The sequence below is a fragment of the Monopterus albus genome, unplaced genomic scaffold (genome assembly GCF_001952655.1).
Source record: "Monopterus albus unplaced genomic scaffold, M_albus_1.0 scaffold16.1, whole genome shotgun sequence".
NCBI lineage: Eukaryota > Metazoa > Chordata > Actinopteri > Synbranchiformes > Synbranchidae > Monopterus > Monopterus albus.
In genome coordinates, this window is record NW_018127896.1 from 2388976 (window position 1) to 2415489 (window position 26514).

Below are 26514 nucleotides of genomic sequence, written 5' to 3' on the forward strand. Positions count from 1 at the left end.
CAATCTGAAATGGACAGTGCATTTGTCCTGAGGTGCTGAAGTTCCTCCATGGAGTTCACAGCAGCGTACACTGACAGCATGTTAATCACATTTGTGCCATTACCCCCAGTGTGCTTCCTCTTGTCAGTTGGGAGCAACAAAAGCCTTTTGAGAGTTTGAATGTCTCTTCCCCCTTATTTGCCCTCAGTGTGTTTTTATTGGTTAATTCCATCTCATTTATTCTGGTGTACAACAACAGCCAACTTCTGAATCATACTAGTGGTGATAATCCATGCAGATTTTGTCACACCTTTCTTCATTGTCTGTGGGCTGTGTCTGGTTTAGTTTGTACAGTGCACAGTATGTTTTGTTTTGTGTTGCTGTGCAGAGAACGTGAGGTGTTTGTGCTGCAGGCAGAGGCAGATGGACTCACATTATTTTACAAGCCCATACAACCTGCTCAGACATTCACAAACACATAGACCTGAGTGCTATTTTTTGAGATAAGAAGTTGACAAGTCTCAGCTAAGCTCTCATAATGCAATCTGGGATGTAGATCCATGTCTGTCAGTGTGTGTATGTGTGTGTGTGTGTGTGTGTGGTGGCTTCTTTATAATTACCAGTTTGCATTGGATTTAGCAGTAACAGCAGTTCTAATCATCCGTACACATCTGTCACTTTATTTTATGCTCAAGAGGATCATTCAGAGCAAACAACTGCTACTGTAGTTACAGAATAGCAATATCGACTTAACCAGACACTTTAAGCAGGAGAGCATAAAGTCAATACAGAGTGGAACTGGATTAAATGGATGTTTTGAATCTTTAATGATCCCTGAGGGAGGATACGATAATGGCAACAACACAATGCAACAAATCAAACATTCATTTTAAAGAAGCAACATGCTTACAGAGATTTAACCTGAAATCTTCATATTTGTTGCATCCGATTGTCACTCATCATCAGTTATATGGCTAAGTGCCATTAAATGGGTAGTAATTTGGTATCCTACACTTTCCAAATGCAGCTCAGCAGCATTTTCCGTTCAGATGCTGCAGCCCCAGTAAAATAAACTATTAAATTGGCGAGTTGTTCCTTTAACATTATTCATACAGTCTGCATTCTGTCCATTGTGCAGAATTGCTCTGCCAGGTCAAACAGAAGCAGGAATAGTTTGTAGCTTAGCTGAAATAGGGTTTAAAAAAAGAAGAAGCTCATAGCCTGGGTCAGTGTGCGTTTGCCCTTTGTACAGGCTTTGAAAAGAGGTTAACTTTCTGTAGGACTTCTGACCTTTTGATTGTGGCCTTGTAAGCTTCGCTGTTAGTAACTGAATAGGATCAAGTTTGTGTGCTAGATCACAGTACTGGGAGACCTGTTACTGTAGTGTTCACAGTTTACTTCGCTCTATATTTTATGTTGAACGTTTGTGGTGCACATCCACTTAAAGGTGTCGATAACCACATGCACATTATACTGAGGCACTACGAGCTCTGCAATATTTATTTTAAAGCGTCTCTATATAATTAATATTTGGATGGCTGATACCTTAACAATAAAAATAAACTACAAATCTGCAACCAGTGTAATGAGGTATTTCTTTATATTTCTCCAAAAACATCCTAAAGTGGTTATAGTACATCTTCAGTGAGTTTTATATTTATAAATTACTATTATAATTGATGTCTGTGTTCCAGTGCATGATGTCATTGCGCATAAAAGTCAGGTTTTTCCTACAGCTGCAAGTTTCTTTTAGGGCAAGTAAAAACACAGTCCAGCTGGATTCTTTAGTAACTGGCTGCCTCCCTCTCTGTCTCTCTGTGTGTCATTTACTGTAGCTTTTTCCTCTCCCTTCGGGTTTTCTCTGTTTTCATGAGCTTCTTTGTTCTGTTAGTGTAATGACTGGGAGCTTTGGCCAAAGGCAGCTAAAAACGACTGCAGTTAGATCCTCTGGTTTTCCTCTAATAGTGGTGAGAGAGTAAAGGAGGAGGACCTGGACTTAAACCCAGAAGATTGTGGTGACATGGTTTGTAGTTGTGGCAGTTGCACCACAGATATCCCAACAGCTCACTGCGAGCTGAGGAGACCATGAATTCCCAAGAGAGAAAAGGTCTGTTGAATGCATTTGCCCCAGGATCAAACAGAGGTTTAGCACCACTAAGAGCTTTTGGCTAACATCAAACCTAGGAGCTTGACAATTGTTGCTTCTTTTGCTCCGTTTAAACACTTTTTACCCCGAGGCTCATTTAGACATTTAAATACAAGAAATTGTATTACTGCTTTATATTTAGCATTAGTCATGCAAAGGTTTGTGAGCTCACTTCAAGCCGAGGCTATTTTTGACACTAACAACATAGCTACTGGACATAGCAAAGCAAATATTTACAGAATGATGACACTCCTCGTGAGTACCCTGATAAATGGCTGCTTTATTTTTGTAATTATTTGACACTGGGGAGCAGGAACAGCATGCCCAGTACCAATAAATTCTTTAGATTTTGTAATTTTCCTCATGTAGTTCACATGTATATGCTGATTGGTTTCTACAAAGCCCTGTGTCTCATAATCCCAGCTAATGGAAGTGCTAATAGGTTTTTCCATGTATTCGTACACAGCTTGCCTGATTGCTGGATGGGAATCCAGCCTCTGAGTGGCTGCATGTCTGTGTGTGTTGTGACGGCAGTACAGACTGCAGACAGGGGGACAGTAGTGTGTTGTTGTGCTGAGATGATGATGCCACCATCTATTCAGTAGACCAGGGCTTACTGCCAGTGACAGAGAGAAGCCTGAAGCCATTGTTGAGGATGGAGGCAAAGTACATTACTCTGACCTTCAGTAATAGTTAATAGGACTCAACCAAGAAAACTGGTATATAGATACTGAAAATGGCTGATTGTAAGTCATTTTCTATGGATATCTGAATACCTATACTTAGAATTGACATATACATCCTCAATCTGGATTTCTAGTAAATGAAAGTGCTGTCAGTCAGGACTCTCCTCAATGACCCGGGGTGTCCCCTGACTGCACACCTACATCTGCAGCTTTACAAGGATCCAAACAGTCACTGCTGGAATTCACATGACCATCAGTAATATCATAATGTTTGTTGCTTTTACTGATCACACGGATTCATCTTTTGGGTGGGGATGGGCAGTATGATCACACACACAGTCAGACACACTTTCCAGGCTACTGTTGGCCCTGTGACCCAGTTGTTTTTTTGGCTTGGTGTTAGTGTGTCATCCAGCCCCTGTTCTGTGTGTGTGACTGTGTGTTTTAAAGGCTCCACAGCAGTGGCAGATGGGGATTTGGTAAACCTTGGCTATAACATAATGTTAGATAATAGAGCACGGATTCCTTCACACAAGTGCACATACACACACAGCTTCAGAGCAGCCAACAAATCCTTGCTTCTCCACAAACAAACACACACACACCCACATGGGCACAACTGACCATCTCTCCAGTGGCATTTGATACCAACACAACAACTTTTAACCCTTCACCAAAGAAACATGTCATTTGTTTCTCCGTCCTAGTGCCTTCAAGTCTACATTCCAAGTCAGGCCTGTCTGTTTAGAGCTACAGCTCTCAGTGACGCCTGAGTGCTGGACAGGTGTTGCAGGTGTTGCAGGTGAATATTTTGCCAAATTTGTCCCTCTATGTTTATTTTTTGTTTTGATGTCATGAACAATATCTGAGCTCACAGGACACCCTCCAGGTTATTACTGCATTCGCATCATGGCCTGCCTGCAATACTGGGATACATTTCTGTGTGCCAGTGAACCTCTGAGGCAACCCTGTCACACTTGTTTTTGTTTGCACAGTCCTCAACCACAGTCCTGTGTGTGTTCATCTATGTCTGAGTGAACATCAGGCAGTTCTCCAGCTCCCTGAACTTTGAACAACCTCTGATGCTGGCAGCCATGGACCAGCAGTGAACAGCTGGCTGTCAACTTTTAACTGACAATGTGTTCAGCGATAAAAACCTGTAGGAACATGTCAGCAGGACAAAGGAGTAGGAGTTGTGTATGTCTGTCTGTGTGTGAGGGAAACAGTAATAGACAGTGTTAGCTGGGTGTCCATTGCTTGTTCCGGCTTTGAGTATTTGTAATGGACTGTAATCAGACTTAACTGGGCTGTTGCCTCTGCTTTACCTCTACCTGTAGTGATGTAAATAAAGTGTCTTGTTTCACAAATTACAGATGACAGGATCCATCTAACTTTGAGTAGTGCTGATCGAAGGCTAATACTACTTAATACTACTGCTTTATATTGTTTTATTAAAGTTACCTGTCTGTAACTGTGATGCTTACCCACATCTGAAATTATTATGAATCAAACTTGGAAAGGAGCAGATGGAAAACAAATAAGCCACTTATATTGTGGGTATCTAATGTTGTGTATATTTTACAGTTGTGAAGTGTGCAACTGCTATTGAACTCCTGCCACAGAGAAAACATGCTCACACTATCAGCTAGCACCAGGCCAACACATTAAATATGTAAGCATGTGTAAAGAAACCCTGTCCTATGTCATCCTACTGAGACACGAGCACCTCTCCGCCTCATTCCACTTCTCCTCCACCACCTCCTCCTCGTTTCACCTCTCTAAATCCAGAGCTTAGTCTCTTGCACACATGCAAACAGGCATTCATTTGGAGACACTCAGGAGTGTGAAATAACTTGGTTTAGTTCCCTGCATACAGAGTGTTATGGAATTCATCTCATGAGGTTTTAAATCCCAATAAGACGCATGTACGTCATCACATATATGAATTATTTTAGGACTTACTTGAAGGTTAATTTAACTCCTTAATAGGAATCTAGAGAATCCCGCTGAACTGATGGGAAATTTGTTTTAATGTGAAGATTGAGTTATTTATTATTTTTGCTCCTCAGATAAGCCCCTGGAAAAAAGGATGAATGAATTGGGAAAGGGGTATCGGGCCCTGGGGGAAGGGAAGGGTAGAAGGAGGTGGGGGACATTCTTGTTAGACCCCACATAATCACAGTTGCCCACATTGTCCCACTTCTAGTGTGAGAGTGTGTGTGTGTTGTTTTGGTGGGTAAAGGGGTTCACTTGCAGCCTAGCCGCTATAGTTTAATTTCATTCATTCGGCTCAGGACAAAGCAGGGAGTTTAAGTTTCAGCAGTGAAAAGCAACTGACGCCTGAATGTCTGAGCCATTCGCCCCTGTAGTGCACAAGCCATGTGCATGGTGCAGTTTCAGGTTGACAAAATTGTTGTTTTTCCCATCATTTTTATATATTTCCCACAAATACAGCATTAATTTTTTGAAAGATATTTTTGGGCACATTTTTGTCTTTATTTATTAGAAGGTTGCATGATAGCAATATTTACAATGAAAGCAAAAAATCAGCTAAGACAGAAAATATTTATTATATTATATGTAATATACTGAGTCATTTTCCTGGCTGTAAAAAAAAACAACAAAAACAATTTTGCTCACACTGTCACACACTGCTGCTATCACAGCTGAACCCACAGCTACATGTACTTTGCTTGGGAAAGTTCATTGGCAATGGAAATGTTGGGAACAAAAGCAGATGAACAGGAACATCAACAGTTTGGAAAATCAGATGTTAACGCTTCTATCTACTGGATATACTGTGAAATGAACCACTGCTGCAGCAAAGCAGTAAAACAGATGAGAGCAGAAGCTTTAAGATTTAGTTCAAAGGTTGGTTTTAGTTTGAGACATTTTCAGTAATAGCTTTGGTAAAGCTTTAGTTTAGCGTGTGTTAATTTGGCCCACAGGTAATTTGTCAGGACCAGTTACAGCTGCTTTAGGTCACGACTATTGGATTGAACTCTGGAGATCATACACACAGACACACTGGAAGAGCTGCACATGTCTGGCTCTGTTCCAGAGTTTACCTGGAGCTTACTGCCTGACACAGTGTTTCAGTGAGCGTACGACACACTGAACACATACCCTCACAACAAGAATAGTTCTTAAAACAGAAGCTGTGTTCTTGTTATCTCCTTGGAAAGTACATTTGATCTTTTCAACATTCAGTGCTTCACTCAAATGCACTGTGAAGAGAGCTATCCACATTTCTTCTCGCTCTGTACTGTTAGATAATTATAGCAGAGTTCATGTTTTTTGGGGGAAAAGAGGCTGGTTTTCTTTTATAGAAATGTCTTGACTACTTCCCTTCATCTCTCCTCTTTCCTTTTGCCTTTTTTCCAACCGCATTTCTCTCCATATTCCTTAATAGATAATAATAATGCTTGCTTTCAGTCAGTGTGATATCTGATCCACTGTGTTCTTGTGTGCATGAGTGTGCGTGCTCACAGTAGCTGAATGCTTCCTGAGTCACTTTTCTGACATCTTAACACAATCCCCTGATGTGTGGAGCAGTGCCCAGCCACTTACTGGCATCATTACACTAGTCTACAGTTGTGCACCTCCAGTGTATTAGATTCTTTCCTGACCACAGCTACATGCATTTTGTCATTATGAAAAAGGCCACATGTGCTCCAAACATTCTAACCCGTGCTCATTATGAAGTTCACATGAGACCTACAGAACAGTATATGGTATGAGTTACTGTCTAGCCAATGGCATGCTGAGGTGTGCTATTACTGAGGTTCTAAGCCTTTAATATGTTGGGTTTCTTCATCATATGGAGCTGCTGAGGAAAACAACAGATTAATCAAAAGAAATGACCATCAGACATCAGAATCCCTCTTTATTTATCCCTCTGTATTTATGTTGTATGATCACCTGCAAGTGTTTAGTGTGGTCCATGTATCTACCTGTGGACATCACACACACTCACTCAGTGACATTAAAACACTTCTTTATGAGAAGATCAGTCAGAAGATCTGCTGTCATGTGATGATATGGGATGGTGACTCTTTCTAAAATGTGAACAGTTTGTTTGGTTTGCACTTAGATGGTAATTAATGCCTCTCACTGCCAGTCACACCACACTGCCTGGAAACCTTGCCACACTTCACTTACACCAGTCCCACTGCCAGCCTTTGTCTATATGCACACATACACTTCACAGTGATGCTCCATCACACACACACTGAGACAACAGAGACATAAAAATTCTCAGTTTTCTTTCACAAATGCACACATGAGCATAAACAACAGTCCTCTTGGTGGTGTTTGGCATACAGAGGTCACATATGCTGACCAAATGGGTGGGGGAGAATGCTTTTTCTCTGCCTTTCTCCCAATGGGCTAAATGAGATTACTGAAATCCAACTTGACCAGAGAGAAGAGGAAATCCAAATGTCACATCTCTGCTGTGATTTCTCCCCTCTTCTGATTTTGTCTTTATTTACATCCACCTCCTTTCTTAAGCAGTGCCCATACATACAAGGGATTAGTATTAGTAATTAAAAAGTCAGCTATTGTCTAAACAGACACATTACTGATCACTGGCTCTATATCAGAATGTGGCCATCTTCGTCTTTATCAAAATCAAATTAACCCGTCTTAGTTCAAACCACTCAGCTCTGGGTTCAGAAATGCAGTCAGGTCTTTTATTGCAGAGAGCTGAGGATGTCCAGCAGTTTGACAGGGTGATATTAAGAAGTAGGGTTGTGTTTTGTGTGTTGAGAGATTATCATCTAATAAATCTTCCTTCTCTCTCTCTCTCTTCTTCTCCAGATGACATCCTGCAGACGGAGCGTTGTCCTTTCTTTGCAACAGAAATTGACTCTGAACTCCAGAAGCAGTTCGCCGTCCTGCCAGGCTGGTTTCTTTGTTTGTCAGTTACTGGTGACAAGATAGGTCACAAACTACAAAAAACAACTTGAAACTAATACAGTATGTGCACACAGAAGTGCGCCCTTAGGGCCCTGTGTAGTGTAACCATGACGATAATGCCTGCCCAGTGACGCCATGTGAATAATTCAACACCATGATAAACAGCTTTGCAACTTGACAACAGATGAAAAAGAAGGCAAAGGCCCTTTTCAATTTTTTTTTTTACTCTGCCTTTTTGTACATCCTCCTCTGTCGGAAATGTACATAATTAAATTAAATATTAAAATAATTGATTCTCTTTATTAAGGATTTGCACCCAAATCCAAATTTGCAATTTGGAGGTTTGAAAGAGTTTTAAGCACCTATAACTAAAATTTGTCAATAAAAAAAAAGCACTAACAAGCCTGATCTTTCTGTGATCTATTGCCTGACCTCGCTTTCTGCAGGGGGCCGTGGGATGAACGGCAGTCCCATCATTGTCTTCCCAGAATTCCCAGCCTTCAGCGAGCTGGAAGAAGAGGAGTTACAAAATGTCCTCAGCTATCTCACCAGCATTCCCAGGTTAGCACCACACACACACACACACACACACACACACACACACACACACACACACCCGCCAGCCTTCCCGCCAGCAGTTTCATCTGGTCTAACAATGAGCAGTGAAGTGTAATACTATGTGGAACCAACAGATGTCAGCACAATACCAAAGGCCTGCACCAAGGAAGGGGCTATAAAAGATATAAAGATGTAGATCCTATAGAGGATAAAAGATTGCTGAAAACAGGGTTATAATAAAGAATAAGACAGAGAAAACATTTTAAAAAATAATACTAACCTGTACCTGACAGAGGCGTGACTCAAGGGTAAACATGCTGCTGTTTGTTGTGCCAATTCAAATTAAATCATTATCCATAAGTCATAAAATTCTCCTCCTTTATTCTCCTTGTTCCTGCCTCTCACCTCTTCTCCCTTTCTTTGGCATTTCCTTTATTGCTGAGCTCTGCACTCCCATCACACACACACACATGTTCTCACATACATGCACATAATTAAGGGGAGGAGAAAGGATGTGTTCAGCTGTATATCTACATATACATATGTACTGTACTTGTGTGTGTCATGGCGGCCTCCCTGTGCTTATCACCTTTCATATCCCATCCCCACTCTGAGTCCCCTCTCTTTCTCCCCAATAGCTATTTTCACTGAGCTGCCTGTCAGATGGTCTCTCTGCTCTGATTGGCTGTATGCAGACAGCAAGATGCAGGTCTGAGTTTTAATTGGCTGAGGGTGGGAAACGGGTGGTGGAAAAGCTGAAGGAGAAGGAAAAGGAAGGAGGGAGATGCTCTGTAAGGATGTGAACGGTTACCTCTCTGTATCTGCGAACTGCAAACACATGATTATGGATGCAGGAGCTGAGCTCTGACAACAACTGAATGAGGAAAAATTGAGGAAGACTGGATTATTATTGGGTGATAATAATGAATTTTTGTCCTGTTTTGTCCTGAAATAACAAAGACCTTTCCAGTTAACCGGCTTCATTCATGTGGTTTAAACATTTTATCTAATAGAGATGGACTGAGGATTTGCTGTCGCAGCGCTCACAGGGTAGTGTAGTGTGTTCATTTTCTTATTCTGTATGTGTGTGCATGTGCATGATGAAGAAAACTGCATAATAACACACCAGATGGACCACCTCAGCAGTATTCTGGCCCTGAGTCTGTCTGCCTGTGTTTAATATTTGTGCTCATTGTTAGTGTGTTAAGGCGTCAGGATGCATGTCAGTTTGTCCAGCAGGACCTTTGATAGAAATTGCATTCACACACACACACACACACACATATTAGCCTAATGAGGCTGCTACATATGGCACTGCCTGTGGAATGAGTGGCAAGGTTTCTGCATGCAGTCGCACACAGCACACACATTATTGCAGAGCCAAGGTTGCCATGGTAATCACAAGAGTATCTCATAATCATCACTGATGACATGATTACACTACAGACACACAATCAGCAAGGTTTCAACTTTTCCTAGCACTGGTTTAAAATCCCCAGATGACCACACAACATTTTTCTATATGTTGCTATATGTGAGTTACTAGTGATAATCCAACCAGAAGGTAGTTAATGCACGTGTTTAAACTGATAGGTCATCATGTAATACGCTCATGTGGTGGACTGAACATGATGCATTTTTATTAACAAGCTGGGAAAAATAGAGACGTGCATATTTGCCTTGCATGAAGACTATAAGTTATTCTTACATGGTCAGGATAATCCCTGATAAATAAAAGTACTGGAACATGAATTTATTCCTTGATTGTCATCCTGCTAGGGGACACCCTGGAACTTCCTCAGTCTAAAAACAGTATACAGTAGTCTGACCTGTTGTATGGGCCTTAACAAGCTGCATTATAGCTGGGAAACACACACATAGAAAGTGATAACGGTGTATGCTTCCCTCCTGCAGTGTCGCAGCCTCAGGTCTGGGTTTCATCCTGGTTATCGACAGACGACTGGACCGATGGGCTGCCGTCAGGGCCACCCTGCTCCGCATCGCAGTAAGCTCCAGTGTGTTCTGTTTGTTTGTGTATATCCTTTTGCTGATGAAGTACCTTTGGTGATGACAAATAGCTGTTTTGGTGTGTGTATGTTACTCTACACTTGTCACTGCTTGTTTGAACATGGACCTGTGGCTATAGTTGCTGGTGTCAGCTCTTTGTATATGTGTAATTTGGTTTGTCACCACTTAGAGCAATGGGTGTTTTTGTCTTTTGTGTGTTTGCTAATGTACAAACTGTACAAGGGGTGTCTGCTTTAGTTTAGCTAGTTTATGTATTTAGTTGCTGTGTATGGGAGGGGCCTGTACTGGTAATTAGAAACAGGATCAGAGTTAAAAATTATGCTTGAGTGGGTTTTGGGAGTCTCACAACATGTATGTGTGTGTGTGTGTGTGTGCGCGAACCATCCTGTTGGAGCAGAAATAGAAAGTCCAAACTGTGTGTGAGCCATTAGTCTCATTCTGTAATAGTTTTCTGTATTTGTGTGCCATTAGCCTACTGGCCTACTTCTTGGAGAGTGTGCGACTCACTCCTTCCTAATATAATACATTGGTGGGGGGGGGGTTGGAGATGGAAAAGTGATTCAAGGAAATCATCAGGAGACAAATAAGATGCCATATTCACAGAACAAGTTGAATAGTGAAGGTTCCATATTTAAAAAGAGTGCTCCTAATGATTTATTTCTCTAGAATGATACTGTGTCGTGGTGGTTTTCTGTTGCATTATTAATTTTTTTGAGACATTTTTGGCTTCCTTGATTTTTGTGTCATCTTCCTTCTGGTGAATCATGATTAACCAGCTCTACCAATATGCAGAGGAAGTAGATCTGTTGTTAAGGTGCTCATCCTGCTGTTTAGCATGTGCAGAGATATGCTAATTTATGCTAATTGGACACTGATTATCATCAAGCCTGATGGTATTTCTATGACAATGTTCCCACTGTGGCAGTAGGTCTTTATGAGACTCCTTGCTTTACTAACTGAACTCCACCAAGTCAGTTTAATTTGTACACACAATCATCTGCGCACCCCGGAGACTTCCCCACCAGTCATAATGAGCCATTCCAGATCTATTATCTTATGCCAGTCCACTGGCCCAGTGTCTGTCTTTGTGAGTTTTACTGTTAACAGTGGATCAGTCACTTGTCTCTTTCCTTCAGTTCAGTGTAAAAGCATGAGCAAAAACACACCAATATAAATGGAAGCCGGTGTATTTTTTCAAGTAAACTATGATTATTGTGATAAGAGTAGAAATTAATATTGATTAGAAAATCTTCACCCAACTCTAAACCAAAGGCTTTTTATCTGATTTTATTTTGTTTTCATCAGTGACTGATGGCTGAGAAGATATGAATTAATTGTTAATCACATGAACTGTAAATATACTGTATGAGAGTGGTATTGATATTCTCATCCAGCTGTCAGCAAGAAAGCAAATATCTGCATTTCCCAAAATGTCAAACTATTCCTCATAATTCTTCTTTAATGTGGCTTTAAAGTTTTACCCACAGTTGCTGATACCACAACTACATGTATGCTTTGTCTTTGTTCTTTCTGACAAAAATAAAGCCAAATAAAGATTAAAAATGAACCCTATGGAAACCCCATGATGTAGAGACATATGTATAGTGTAAAGTATCAGCACGGTAGAAGGAGCTCAGCAGGACCTCCCCTCCTTTCTTCATCTGTCCTGCTGATTACCTCTGTCTCACCTCCTCTTCCCTCCATTTCACTCCCCTGTTCTGCTTTTGTGTTGCTACTCCCCCCCCGCAGTCATCCTCACTGCACGTGTCGTGTATTTCTATTTCTAGCTGTTTACAGTTTCAGTTTCATTTAATTGCAGTCTGTTGTTGAAAGATTATATCAGAGCGTGATAACTGGAAACTAAGAAGACAGTGGTGTGTTTTCACTGTTGGGGATGACCATTTTGCAACTCCCTATTTCATTTATTGATGCCAAAATGCTATATCTGGCATGTTTTAGGGAAGTCCTGGTGCACAAAAAAAAAAAAAATCAGTATAGGAGATCCAAAGATGCTGTCTCTCAACCTAAACCAGCAGATTCGGCTGAAGAAAACTTCCTAAGTTTAGACTAAGCAAAACCAGCTCCTTATTCAGTCAGAATTTCACAATGACTCACCGCAGTTTGAGCTTTAAATTCTTTTCATGTTTGATGCAATGAGAGCAGAATACATAAAGGCAAAATGGTTGAAGTCCATGACAGAAGCAGACAGCATTATAACTTAACCTGAAGGCATGAAGAGCAGGTGGTGAGAGGAGTGTGTCACGTGTTCTCAGTCCGCTCAGTTCAGTTCCTTGTGGTGCAGAGGTCCACGCCTGCTTTGTCCACCAGCCAATGACACACAGTCTGAAGGCTCCCATGAGATGCGCAGCATATCAAGGCCATTCAAGGTGGGATGCTGGCTTAGTTCCTCGTCTAAAATTTTGAAAAAGATAACGAATTGGGCAGTGAGCCAGTGACTGGTGTACAGCAGATGCACAGATGCTCTCATGCTGCCAGGTTTGTTATCTCACAGCCCAGAGATGGTGCTGACCTGCAGTGTTTAGCCTCATTTACAGTGTTGTGCTGTTTAAAAAAAGAGGATGAACTTTGACCTCTAGTGACCATAAAATACAGTATGTACATTTCAAGTACAAGCCTAAATATTGTTCTTCACTGCTACATTAAGCCTCTTTAGATCATATGTTTATCTGAATAACTTTGTTATTGCATTCTAGCAATCCATGACCTTTATGAGCCTCAATCAGTGTCCCAGGATTTAAAGCAACAGTTTTCTGCCCTGGCTACTTCACTACCCATGTTTGTAGTGTCAATGTCCTTCTCTTTGTGCTCACAATCTCATCTTTATGTCACTGAGTAGCAAACCTGAGAGTTTGTTCCCTTGCTCATTAGTGAAAACGTGTCTTTAACTTCTTGTCATACTCCACAATCTTTCTCTAGATCCATCATCTAAATAGTAGCATTTAATTAGAGTAAACTGGGTGAATCCACACAATTTGCAGTCAAACACTGATGGGACACCTTCATCTCTGGTGCAGCCCATTGTTGTCATTTAGGCTAATAAACATGCAGCCATTTGAGCGTGCTGTAGAGGAAGACTGCTGCCGACTACAGATGTCCCGATCAGCTGGTGCAAACAAGAGGCTTGCATTTGTTTCAACAAATGATTTTAACTGCCAAACACCAGCTAACAGGCAGGTGTAGTGCAGCAGCCACTGACAAGATTCAAAGTGAATCTCTTTGTCATAACTGGGACTCTTTCCATGTCCAAAAGCAGCGGTGCAAACAAAGGGGGTTTGGGCATGTGGAGGGGAGCTGATTTAATATGGTGGCTATCCAGTCCCCAGGAGAATAATGTGGATATCATTAGAGGACATGACTGGAGTGGTTTTCCTCAGCAAAAGAATATTAATTAGTAGAAGATGATATTCTAATCCTTATCATTTATTAATGTGCGTTTTTTCTGTGAGAAATGTGTATGTGTGTGCATCACTATAATGTGTATCCTGGGATGTGTATGCACATTAGCATGTCTATAATCATCTGTCAGGGGGATGCACTGGGCAGCACGTGTATTATCATGTTAATGCAGAGCTCTAAATGAAACCAAGGCCTATTTAGGTTTATTGAAATTGATTCCAATTTCACATACATTGTGTTTAGTCTAGTGTTTAATTGGTGACAATTGGGAAAAGTATATAATCTTTGCATTCCTGTAATTAACACGCACTTACACTTGGTGCTATAATTACAGCATATTGCAGATTATTCTATATGAAAAAAATAAAGAAGCAATAAAAAGAACTCCACAATCATAATTCACCCAACAAGTATTATAAAAGTGCATGTTATTAAAATATACAGTCAGTTTGGTTGGAAATTAGAAAGGAAGCATGCTGAATGAACGTTCCAACCTGGCTGCCTTTCAGCCTCACAGCAGGCAGAGTGTATGTGCATGTTGTGTGTGTGAGCCAAAAATAAATGACTGGAGGAGCAGCATGGAGCTGCAGCACCATCGACAATTTTAGAAGACTGCTTCTCACACACAGACACCAGCTACTCTCTGTCACTCTTAATTTGTACCCCTCACCATCTCTCTTTGTATCAGAATTCTCACTTTCCCTCCCTCCATGCATTGTCCAAGGAGAATAGTTTCCATGGCAGCACCGTGTGGGCATTTCATAACTGTGAAGTATGTGTGAGTGCATGTCTGCTTGTAGACTAAATTAGAGCCATGTGTGTTATTGGATAACAGCATTTGGTAGTGTATTTTTTATGGGATGTTCAGTGTGATTGTGATGAATATCTGGATTGTGATGACGGATGACATCCGTGGGTGGAGCCTTTTTTGTAGAGACCAAGTTGTTTCCTCACATACAGCTGACATACAGTAGTCGACACTACAGGAAAAATGTCATGATGTTTGACTGAACAGTGAGCCACAAGAAAGCAGTTTAAAGAAAACATGAGCTAAGCAAAGCACAAAAAATCTTCCTGCCCTCATTTTCTACCAGCTTCAAGCTGACTTTAGTTATGGCACCGCTAAAGATTTCATGAGCTTGTCACACATCTTGGAGCTGTGTGTATGTGTGTGTCTCTGTGTGCACATGTCACCCTATATTGATTTATGATGTCTAACAGGGTGGAGCAATCCACTCAGGGTTTTAGAGGAAGCCATAACTAATACAGCCTTTCAGCTAAGAGGCCTCCTGGGCTGTTATCTGTGTGAAGGCAATTTAACCTGTTAGTGCAGAGGTGGAGAAGCAAAACGCTGTGGTTGCTCCTGAAGTTACAAGACAAAAAAAAAAAAAAATCACACAGATGTAGGTGATTTAGTTGATATTATATCCTACAACAACAGCTTCATGGCTGGTTCACAGACAGGCCGTGTCCAGCTTCATACACAGAAGCTGCACTACTACACCAGCACTTTACAAGGCAACACTTAGTGTGACGTTCCAGCATAAATAAAGTGACCTGTGTGTCATATTTTTGTGTTTTCTAGCTGTTTTGTTGTGCATAGGTCCTTTAAAGCAGCAGACAGTGACATCAGCATTAAGCAAGTGGTCAACATATGACTTTCTACAACCTCACAGTAATATATTGCAATAAATTACAATGTAACCCCGGTTTCGACATACCGCCTGGCCTTGGACCTCTCTGTTGTACTGAATCCAAAGAACAGGGACATAAGATTTAGAAATACCAAGGCTATTTGATAGTTTCAAGGCTCGATAAAGGTTGTGTTTTTATTGAAAGTTTGCAGAGAAATTAGTATGTAGAAATGAAGAAAGTAGGTACATTAAAAAGGCTTGATGGCAAAGCCAATTACTCCTAAAGCACATCCCTAAAGACTTTTCTAACCCCCCTTTTCTCTCTCAGGGTTCATTTCCAGGGAACTTACATTTGGTTCTGGTGTTGCGTCCCGATACTTTCTTCCAGAGGACTCTGTCGGACTTCCTGTTCAAGCTCAGCAAGGATGAGTTCAAAATGAAGGTACCTGTATTACTTGTACACTGCATGCATTTGAAGGCATATTTAGTTCAATGTAGATCTGAAACTAGAAACACATTTTTACTTCATAAAAAAGGTTATATTGATTGTTTTGTATGTTTATTTATTTCTTTTGTTCTATTGCTCATTTAATACTACCTCATATAATGTATTAATACAATGAACCAGGTTCTGATGCTGAGTTCGGTGACTGAGCTCCATGCCTATATTGACCCAGGACAACTGACAACAGAGTTTGGAGGCACTCGGGAATACTGCCATGACAGCTGGATCTCACACCGTACTGTATGCACACACACATGCACACCATACATATATTTCCCTCCTGGTGAGGCACAAAAGTCAGCCATAACTGTCAGCTATCAACATGAACCTTCTTCTCTTCACCTGGATTCACAGTGTGTACAAATCCCTCCGCAGGCAATCGAGGCCTTTGCCCTCATGGTGAAGACCACGGCTCAGACCCTGCAGGCGTTTGGTACTGAGCTTGCAGAGACAGAATTACCTAATGATGCTGAGGCCACTACCAGCCTGCTTCACACACACACACTGAAGAAAGTTAAAATGAAGGTCAGAGATTTTCTTTCTGTCTTTTCCACCTTATGTTCCTTTGTGTTTTCCTTCTTTTTGTCACAGATGTTTGGTGACAGGTTCAGACCTGAGGTTTAAATTTTGTCTGTTTTCTGTTGCCACATGTTGTGTAGTGTTTAAGAACATAATTTTTTCCATTTCCAGGAGGAACTCCAGGTGGCGTTGTCTCAAGGGGGCCATCTTCTTGACTGTATCAATGAGCCTCTACAGACAGACCCTGAATACACCATGACCCATGATGAACTGGAGAACTTAGCCACAGTACAGAGGTAGATGAAGGGTTGAATGGATGCATGAATACATAAAGAATAGGCCCCTGAATGCAAACAAATCTCCCGTTCTCTCCTCTTATCATTTCACCCCTTCTTTCTCCTCCTCCCTCTCAGACTCCTGGGCCAGCTGGACGAAACAGAAGCAGCATTTGATGATTTCTGGGAGCGTCACCACACTAAGCTAGAACAGTGTTTGCAGCTCCGTCACTTTGAACAGCACTTCCGTGAAGTGAGTTGGGTCAAATCGTGGGAAATGTAGTTTTGGACAGTTATTCATCTGCATCTACAACTGAGCCAGATAACATCAGCAATGTGTGTGTTTTGTAGGTGTGTTCCCAGCTTGATGTGACATTAGAGCGCTTGTCAGTTTTCTCTGAGGTCAGCCTAAGCCCCGCCCATGCTGAGCACATCCTACGAGAGCTCAGTGGCCATGAGGACAAGGCCTGTGTAAGACAAACCCACACTTAGCTCATGAGGTTTTGAAAACACAAGACAAGACAGTATTCTTTATGTAATTTTATTTGAAAATATATTCTGAAGTTAACAATGTGTTTCAATAGGAGGTACTAGACCGTGCCCTCTCTCTGGCCTCTGAAGGTGACAGGCTGATAGAAAACTCCCACTACGCTGAAGACTCCATCAGGCCGAAGTGCATCGAGCTGAGAGGAGTGTGTGATGGGATTAGCTCTACTTTGAGGAGCAAGAAGGGCCTCCTCCTCAGGGCGATGGAGCTCCACCATGCTCTGGAGAAGGTAGGAGGGTGGTATGTTTGTGTCTGAAAGAAACTTTATTTTAACATATCAGTTTATTGCTTCCATCAAACCTTCTCCCAGGCATCACGGTGGTGTGAGGAGGGCATCTTTCTGTTGGCCAGCCAGCCAGTAGACCGCTGTCAGTCTCAGGATGGAGCTGAAGCGGCTCTGCAAGAGCTGGAGCGATACCTGGACACAGCACGGCTGCACACCCTCGTTGACCGCAGCGACATCTACTGCCAGTATGAAGCAGTGCTCACTCCTCAGCTCAGGGTCTGTAGGAAATCGACTTAGCAGATTAAATATATGCTTTTCTCACCATTTAATTAACATGTGTGATCAAAATTTATTTAATCTACTACAAAATCTCCGGTTGTTTGGTCCCCATCAGGACCAGGTGGAGAGCGTTTTCCAGAAGCAAAGCTCTGTCCAGGAGATGTTTGAGAAGAGACGCGTCAGCCTGAAGAAACTAGCTGCCAAACAGACCAGACCAGTGCAGCCAGTAGCACCTAGACCTGAAGTGAAGACTCCTCTCTCCTCTCCCAGTAAGCCTGCCTGGATCCCTAGATAAGATGATTTATAGAGAGTGGTTTTAGCGGTACTAACATTTACGGCAAATCAGAACTGTTCTCACTGATCACAGGTAAAATTGGATCAACACACTGTTTTCTCTCTGTTATTCAGATGCACATGGGAAAGAAAGGAGATACTCTGTAGATAGTCTCATGTGCAAAAAGGTACATTCACTTTACTTTTATTATTAAGGCTATAAATGGATGATTATGTGTGGTCATACTGAATATGCAGTACATAAATAAATGTGTGTGTTTTCAGGTGCCTTCACCAACACATAGCTTCAGCACCAGACATGCTTCTCTGTCAGAAGAAGAAGAAAACTTGGCAATACTTCGACGGTAAGGGGTCAAATGTCATAGATAAGAGAGCAGTTAATGGGCAGCGTATCACTTTAAATTTTAATCAAATGTCATCCAGATATTTGTGTAGGAGGTCTCACTGTTGAATTATAAAGTTAAGCTTCCCATATAATAGCATTTGTGGTAATTCTGTTCAACTGTATGTTTGTGTGTGTTCCAGTCATGTGATGAATGAACTGCTGGAGACAGAGCGAGCGTATGTGGAGGAGCTACTGTGTGTGCTGGAGGTGAGTCATAGTCCCAGGCAATCAGGTGGATCAATAATTCGAAACATCCTATCATTCAAGGCTAGGAAATTAAAGGTTTTGCTGCTTTGCTGATGCACCGTGTACAACGTTAACCTTCAGGGTTATGCAGCAGAGATGGACAACCCTGCCATGGCTCACCTCATCCCCAGCACTCTGCTTGGCAAGAAAGACATCCTGTTTGGGAACATGTCTGAAATCTACCAATTCCATAAGAGGTGTTCTTCTTTATAGCCATGAATTGTTTAACTTTCAAGTGCTGTTCACTCTGATATCGTGCTCGTTATTTGTGTTGTGTTTGTCTCTAGGACATTTCTAAAGGAGCTGGAAGCATACACTGACTATCCAGAGCTGGTGGGCCGCTGCTTTTTAGAACGGGTAAGCACTTTCTCCAGATGTTGCTTCCAAGATTCAGGTCTGGATTTACTGCAGATACAGAGCCAAACTGAAATCTTAAAAAGTTTCATTTGTGACATTAGCAACATGTTGCAACAATGATTGTTCTGTTCTCTGTGTAGATGAAGGACCTGCAGATCTACGAGGCCTACTGCCAGAATAAACCTCGCTCTGAGAGCTTGTGGAGACAGTGCTCCGACTGTGCCTTCTTCCAGGTTCGCCTTTCGTCTTTCACCTCATACCTTTAACTGCAATAAACAGTTACCTCTAAGATTCTTTGTTGGGTTCTGCTTTGACCCAGGAGTGCCAGAAGAAGCTGGAACATAAACTTGGTTTGGACTCCTACCTCCTGAAACCTGTCCAGAGAATCACCAAGTACCAGCTGTTGCTTAAGGTGAGCTCCATTCATGTTTGTGTTACAGAGGGAGAGCATGCTATGTTCTCCATTCATTTTATTTTTCACTTTGTGTTTGCAGGAGATGTTGAAATACAGTAAAGGTTGCAACGGCTGCAATGACCTACAGGAAGCTCTCTCCTCCATTCTGGGGATTCTCAAAGCTGTCAACGACTCCATGCATCTCATCGCCATCACGGGATACGAGGTCAGAGAAATTACAGTTCTAAAAAATACACTTGTTCTGAAAAATATGCTGCAGATTATTTTTGATGAAAACATGTAGATGTCCATAAATCAGATGCTTCCCCACCTCTGTATATGTTTTTATTTCTGTCCAATTTTGCAAACGCACCCATAAAGTTCATGTAGTTTTTCAAGTATCTGCAAAAGGATAGTTTGTACATTTTTTTGTTTTTATACATGTCCCATCAAATGTGGATCTTGGTTTTTGAAAGTTACCTGTGTAAAATTCTACCATCATATTTACTGTGTTGATGTAGTCAGGAATCAATTGCTTTTTAAGAGAGACCAGCCTCCAGCTGTCTTGTCAAATAACAAAGTAATGAGTGGGAATTAATTCTGATGTTTGCATTCCTGTCTGTCTTTCTCAGGGTAACCTGTCAGAGTTGGGTCGTCTGCTGATGCAGGGCTCCTTCAGCGTGTGGACGGAGCATAAGAAAGGTCACGCCAAGGTCAAGGATCTGGCCCGGTTTAAGCCAATGCAGAGGCATCTGTTCCTGCATGAGAAAGCCCTACTCTTCTGTAAGAGGAGAGAGGAGAATGGGGAGGGCTACGAGAAAGCCCCATCGTACAGCTTCAAACACTCACTCAGTGTAAGCTCACGTCGGTCAAATTTGAAAAGTACATTTTTGTACACGATGTAGTGAAAGATCAGAGCTGACTGTGTACAAGCTTGTTTAAGCTCTCTCCTGTTATTGCCTCTCAGATGAGTGCAGTGGGCATTACAGAGAACGCTAAGGGTGACAACAAGAAGTTTGAGATTTGGTGTAACTCCAGAGAAGAAGTTTTCATTGTCCAGGTAAGGTCACTTTGACCACAAAATGAGCAGTGTGGGGCCTAATAGACCAGTATACTGATGGAGAAGTGACCAGTGGCTGTTCTTTCATTTAAAAAGAAGCCCTATCACTGCTTTTTGTCTCGTCCAGGCTCCGACACCAGAGATTAAAACAACATGGGTGAATGAGATCCGCAAAGTTCTGACTGAACAGCTCAAAGCCTGCAGAGGTGCCAGGAAACACCCAGACGCACATGGGCTTGCTTGCTTTTCTTCTTCTCTGTCTTTTGCACACACTAGCTCTTTGTAACTATAGTGAACTGTTGTATGTTTTAGATGCCTGTCAGCAGAAGAACTCAGACTCCATTACCCTAAGTCCCACCAGCAACATCTCCATCTCCCTCAGGTTGGTGTCTACACATCCAGACATGGGCTAAAATGCATGTGTGGTTTTATTCACTGTCATGTTTTCTTCTTCTTGTCTTTCCTAGTCCTTTCTGGAGCAATGGTCAAAAGAGCCAGAAGAAGCAAGATGAAAGAAAGGCAGAACTAAGCCCAACCTCCGATGTCAACTCCTCCTCCTCCTCACCGAAACACAAAGGTGGATGTTTGATAAACACTGCCCTCACACACAGACATAAAATATCTCAGTCAGGTTTTATTTCTGCTCCTACTGAAAGCTGCTAATTTGAACTCCTGTCTTCATGACCTTCATCTTCATGATTCCTCTTTCTATCTCTCTACCTCTTAATTTGTCTTTTTGGGCCACACATCCCTTTCCATCACTGCCCTGCTCTCTTTTCTTCTACCCCTGCTTCCCATTTGAAACCACTGCTTCCAGATGAACCAGTGACCAGTCCAACCACTGACAGATCCTCTGTGGCAAAAAAACGTTTTACTTTGCAGGGCTTCAGCAATCTCAAGAGTCCAAAAGGTAAAATTTGCAAACCTGAGGAGGTTTTTAAAACAGTACAGCACAATGCTCAGACCAGTTCAGTTGGTTTAGTTAAAAAAAAATGAAATAATGCATCTGTAATTTTATGAATTAATGTTTCTAACTAAAGACAAATTATTGGCCTCAGTCTAACCTGATTTAGAGCCTGATGCAGTATCATTAGCTTTCACTATGAGGTGAACTGATTATCCCGTTTTTATGTTGGAGCCACTCTGCCTCCTGGTGGTCACAGTCTAACATTGCCTGTATTCATGTGCTGTAGTTCCTAGGACTGCATATGTATGTATGTGCACCGGCTAATGCTCTCCTATTACTTTCAGTTATATTTAAGGCTGAATATTACAGCAGCTACAGCCACATTAATGTGATGACCCATCACTGGCCAGCATAAATATTTTACACTTCACAATAACCAGTAGGAAACTTATATTTGTAGATAGTATTTTTTGATGAAGATCACTGGAGGTCCACATTTCCTTGCATTAGTTATGCACTAGCAGAACAATGGAGTAGATATTGAATTTTATTGTCAAATCACTTTCTCCTTCCTCTTCTTCCTCCTCTTCACTTGTTTGTGCCTGTGTGGCCAGGCTCAGCCCTGAGCCCCGAACACGGCTCCAAACACCACTTGGTCAAGAGTGACCCTACGCCGTTTGGGTTCAAAGGTATATTTCTGTCCCATTATAGTGGACTTGTAACTATAGAGGACCATTATTCATTCCCCCATTCCATATTAGTAGAATATGCTCAAGTTTTTGTGTGTCTTCATTATGCAGATTTCATCTGTGTCTCATATAGAAGTATGGAACTGGATGTGATGCTGTAGCAGACATTAATCTACCATTAACTTATGAGAGTGTGTGAGAGACAGACTATCTGCAGGTCCTGGAAGTCTACAAATCAGATCTCCTAAACCGAGTTGCCAGTCCACATTTAGACCAATCAAGTATCTCTGAAAGTCTTCTTGAACTTGCAGATGCTCTGTAATATTTATTAGTTTATCTGAACACAACATTTTTTACCTTCATCCACAGGTTGTCGTCATCATCATCTTTACTGAATTATAAGTCTTGCACCTGCAGTTTTTGGAGATGATCGGTCCACTTTATTTAGGGAACATTTCACAATGTCTGCACTCATTTTGTCTTCTTGTCAGAGTGAGCAGTTCTTGTGTATGTTTAATGGCAGTGATTTAGTTTTTCTCCTGGTGTCCAGGACTTAAAAACATCCCTTTTCTGAATAACCAGTCATCTACATGACTGGCTAGCTGTCACTGATTGGCTGGCTGTTTCTCTGTCTCTAGAGCCAGTGCCCTATGTCACTCTGAGCAGATTCAAATGGATGAGTGCTTCTAATGCGTTAAAGAGCAAGCGGCGAGGTATAGAGAATCACTCACTGTGGGCTCTTGCTGTGGTTTGTGGAGGTCATGACAGATTTTTACCAGAAGTAAAATGCTGCAAAATGTCCGCTTTCCAAGTCATTTAGCCTTGTATTGAGGCTTATTGTCTAATTTCGCATTGGAGTGGGATGTTTAGCTGATAATCAGTGACAGCTTGAAAAACATTCCTACTGTTTTTATTTGGAAACAGAAGATTTTAAGTCTCAACTCTTGACTAAATGACTGTGTTTTTGGTGTTCTGGTTTTTGTTTTCACTTTTCTGCTATTGGGTGTTTTGGGTTTAGTTGCTGTGTGACATAGAGAATAATGAGGTTTAGAAAAATGAACACAATTTCTGCAGTTTATCTTTCTGCACTGGCAGCCAGAGCAGAGAGCAGGTGTTTTCTCAGATCATGTTTTTTTTTTTGTGAATTACTGGGATTTGTCTCTATTGATCTTCTCTGGGAGTCTGGAAGTGTTTGGCGCTGTTTGAATATGTGTAGATGGAATAATTTGTCATCTTGTGGCAGAAGAGATTTCATGGTTTTGTGCTCATCATGAGATATTTGTGTGTGACTGTGACTCTCATTCCAAGTGGCATTCTGTTTGATCCTGGCAAAATTCATATTCACATACAGTACTCCTCCGTGGACGGTTTCTGTCCTTTAATTTTGACATCAAATCTCTCGTCTCACTGATTTGCCAGCCATGAATAACCTAAATATTCATTGTGAGATGCACAGTCACTTTGTATAGAGATCTACACTGTGTTTTGCCTTATGGATTTGATTGCCACATGGAGTGTGAATGATACAGATTCACTTCTGTCATTCCTCAGATCACTTACCACTTTTTTCCACTTGTCCCCTTCTGTCCCCTCCCTCTTCTCCTCACCACCAACACCCACCTGCAGGCTTGAACAAGACATCTTTATCAGTAGATGCCTCAGACGAAAATGACGGGTACTCCAGCAGCGAGGACCCCATGAACTCTGACCCCGAGGATGAGGGAGTGAAGAAGCTGGTGAGCCTGAACCCAGAGCATCAGATTTCCCACCACTGTGGTTTTTCCATACTTTGCTATAGTGAAGCCTGCTCCTAAAAAATAGTTGGTTACATGTTTGACAGGGTTGAATAGCATTAAATGTTAGTTTAATATGTTAGAGAGAGCTGAGGAAAATAAATATCTTTTAACCTAACACTGACTGACGTTATTGACCTTTGACCCCTTCAGGCTCCAGGAAAATATACGGTGGTAGTGGACTGTGAGAAGGCAGGTCCTCAGGAGCTGTTTGTTAAGAGTGGAGACACGGTCCAGCTAATCAGAGAAGGAGAGGAGGGTCAGTGGTAAGTATGTTTTGAATCATGTGTGATAATTATGTGTGCTAGTCAATTAAGTAAAAATCTAAAGTTTCTGTTTAATCCTTGGCAGGTTTGTGAAGAACCTACGCAGCAGTAAGGAGGGCTGGGTGGCAGCAGCAAATCTCCTCAGCCTCATCTCAGAGGCCAAGTCATCCCAGTCGCTCAGCAGCTCAGGTCTCTTTTCTCATAGTTGTATTATATACTGTTCATGTAGCCTCAGAAATGTGGTAGAATATTTGTATTGTCATTCACTAACTGGATTACAGCATCTTTAACCATCACTTTTGAAGAGAACAAGATGTATATTTGCAGTGAGTCAGTTTATTCTGATAGACTGATGTGGTTTGTGTTTTTCTCCTGCAGATGGCAGTGTCTCTGGGAATCTCAGCACTTCTTCCAGCTGCAGTGAGACCTACACCAGCTTTTCTGATATCAAACCCTGACCTAAGAACAGTGTTGGCTTCATCCATCCACCTTGTCCAGGTGGAATTACAAACCCTAAAGCTGACACAATCTCATTGTTCTTTTGATCACACAGACACCCACCTCACAGTTTGCTCACTCCAACCAAAAACCAAAACTATCATTGTATCTGCCAGTATTGTTGTTGAGTACACCCACCACTCAACAGAAAGATTTCCACTCTGCAGTGTTATATTTTCACTTGAAATTATTTTAAGTCTAGGTATTTTCACACTGTACTTGAAATATCACAGGAAAAAATCACCACAGAAAAAAACTAAATGTCTTCTAATAATCTGAGATTATGTAGCATTAAAGTGGACACATTTAAAAAAAATACCTACACTAAATATGAGCTGTCAGCATCTTACACAATGTTGTTGAACCCCTTCAAGTTCACAACATCACAGCACAGTGGCAGATTCTTGTGTGAAACATCCACAGATACTATCAGATACTTTAGTGCCAGACATTACTCAGACACTGTGAAAACTGGCAGCTGGCTGCAAGAAAAAAAAAAGCTTTCAGAGCATCTTGGAGCATCACTGAACAGGTCGGATGTTCAGAGCACATTACTGTAAGTGTTGTAACCTGTTTGTTTGTTGGACACATGGAGGGTGTAGTGTGTGGCTGGCCAGTGGTGTCAAAGCACTTTGTTTATTGTTTTTCCCCATTCAAGAATGCTGTGTTCATCCCAATATGAGCTTCACTTAAACCTGGTTTTATGCTATTAACTACAAATTAAGAAACACAGTCACATGTATCACTAAGTGAGCAACAGCACAACCTAGTGGTCACATTCTACAGCTACAAGCACAAACTGCAGTAGCTTGAAACAACCTTTGAACTTCTCAGTTTTTTTATTTATTTATTTATATTTTTAAATTGTTTTTAAGATAAATTGTCCAACTTGCCTCTGACCTGCTCTGGATTTACCTCTCAGGAAGCCCAAGAGGTTATGTGGACAGGCAGGTGCGGCTGCATACCTGCTTGTGTCTTTATGTGTGTGCATTCATACATGTTCATGGGCAATGTGCACAGAAAACCACAGATTTCAGCAGAGACAGATTTACACTCCATCTCCCATTTAGGGATAGTTAAATTACAGATTTGTGTACACTATAGAGATTATAGTGGGGCAGGAAGTCTTATGCCCTCACCTGCTTGGTTAATTTCTTATTAACTTTATTGAAAATTAGCTTTTTACCCAGGACTCAAACAGAAACACATGCTCATAAATGTCAAAATCTGTGCATATATACTGTTTTGGTATCATGACCACTCTTATCATATACAGTGGGTACGGAAAGTATTCAGACCCCCTTAAATTTTTCACTCTTTGTTATATTGCAGCCATATGCTAAAATCATTTAAGTTCATTTTTTTCCTCATTAATGTACACACAGCACCCCATATTGACAGAAAAACACAGAATGTTTGACATTTTTGCAGATTTATTAAAAAAGAAAAACTGAAATATCACATGGTCATAAGTATTCAGACCCTTTGCTGTGACACTCATATATTTAACTTAGGTGCTGTCCATTTCTTCTGATCATCCCTGAGATGGTTCTACACCTTCATTTGAGTCCAGCTGTGTTTGATTATACTGATTGGACGTGATTAGGAAAGCCACACACCTGTCTATATAAGACCCTACAGCTCACAGTGCATGTCAGAGCAAATGAGAATCATGAGGTCAAAGGAACTGCCTGAAGAGCTCAGAGACAGAATTGTGGCAAGGCACAGATCTGGCCAAGGTTACAAAAAAAATTTCTGCTGCACTTAAGGTTCCTAAGAGCACAGTGGCCTCCATAATCCTTAAATGGAAGACGTTTGGGACGACCAGAACCCTTCCTAGAGCTGGCCGTCTGGCCAAACTGAGCTATCGGGGGAGAAGAGCCTTGGTGAGAGAGGTACAGAAGAA

General features: G+C 41.5%; 1 protein-coding gene across 4 annotated transcripts in view; it reads left to right on the plus strand.

Annotated features, from left to right (window-relative positions):
• Window positions 1–25924, plus strand: part of mcf2la (mcf.2 cell line derived transforming sequence-like a) — a 38467-nt gene extending 12543 nt beyond the window's left edge. For 2 of the 4 annotated variants that reach the window (XM_020591976.1, XM_020591975.1), the window contains 31 exons: window positions 7633–7716; window positions 8178–8292; window positions 10204–10294; window positions 15697–15810; window positions 15997–16113; window positions 16249–16398; window positions 16564–16688; window positions 16806–16920; window positions 17019–17138; window positions 17252–17443; window positions 17525–17716; window positions 17835–17988; window positions 18128–18180; window positions 18278–18357; window positions 18539–18605; window positions 18726–18841; window positions 18932–19001; window positions 19142–19234; window positions 19321–19413; window positions 19496–19621; window positions 20028–20249; window positions 20363–20455; window positions 20583–20661; window positions 20768–20837; window positions 20923–21032; window positions 21273–21365; window positions 21977–22051; window positions 23678–23787; window positions 23998–24110; window positions 24196–24299; window positions 24489–25924. In XM_020591976.1, the coding sequence (XP_020447632.1) occupies window positions 7633–7716; window positions 8178–8292; window positions 10204–10294; window positions 15697–15810; window positions 15997–16113; window positions 16249–16398; window positions 16564–16688; window positions 16806–16920; window positions 17019–17138; window positions 17252–17443; window positions 17525–17716; window positions 17835–17988; window positions 18128–18180; window positions 18278–18357; window positions 18539–18605; window positions 18726–18841; window positions 18932–19001; window positions 19142–19234; window positions 19321–19413; window positions 19496–19621; window positions 20028–20249; window positions 20363–20455; window positions 20583–20661; window positions 20768–20837; window positions 20923–21032; window positions 21273–21365; window positions 21977–22051; window positions 23678–23787; window positions 23998–24110; window positions 24196–24299; window positions 24489–24568 (3416 nt within the window). In that variant the 3' untranslated portion in view covers window positions 24569–25924. Of the gene's footprint in view, window positions 1–7632; window positions 7717–7776; window positions 7792–8177; window positions 8293–10203; window positions 10295–15696; window positions 15811–15996; window positions 16114–16248; window positions 16399–16563; window positions 16689–16805; window positions 16921–17018; window positions 17139–17251; window positions 17444–17524; window positions 17717–17834; window positions 17989–18127; window positions 18181–18277; window positions 18358–18538; window positions 18606–18725; window positions 18842–18931; window positions 19002–19141; window positions 19235–19320; window positions 19414–19495; window positions 19622–20027; window positions 20250–20362; window positions 20456–20582; window positions 20662–20767; window positions 20838–20922; window positions 21033–21272; window positions 21366–21976; window positions 22052–23677; window positions 23788–23997; window positions 24111–24195; window positions 24300–24488 lie in introns of those variants that run through there. The other 2 variants (XM_020591978.1, XM_020591977.1) reach the window with 2 other exon arrangements.
• The last annotated feature ends 590 nt before the right edge of the window (window positions 25925–26514 follow it).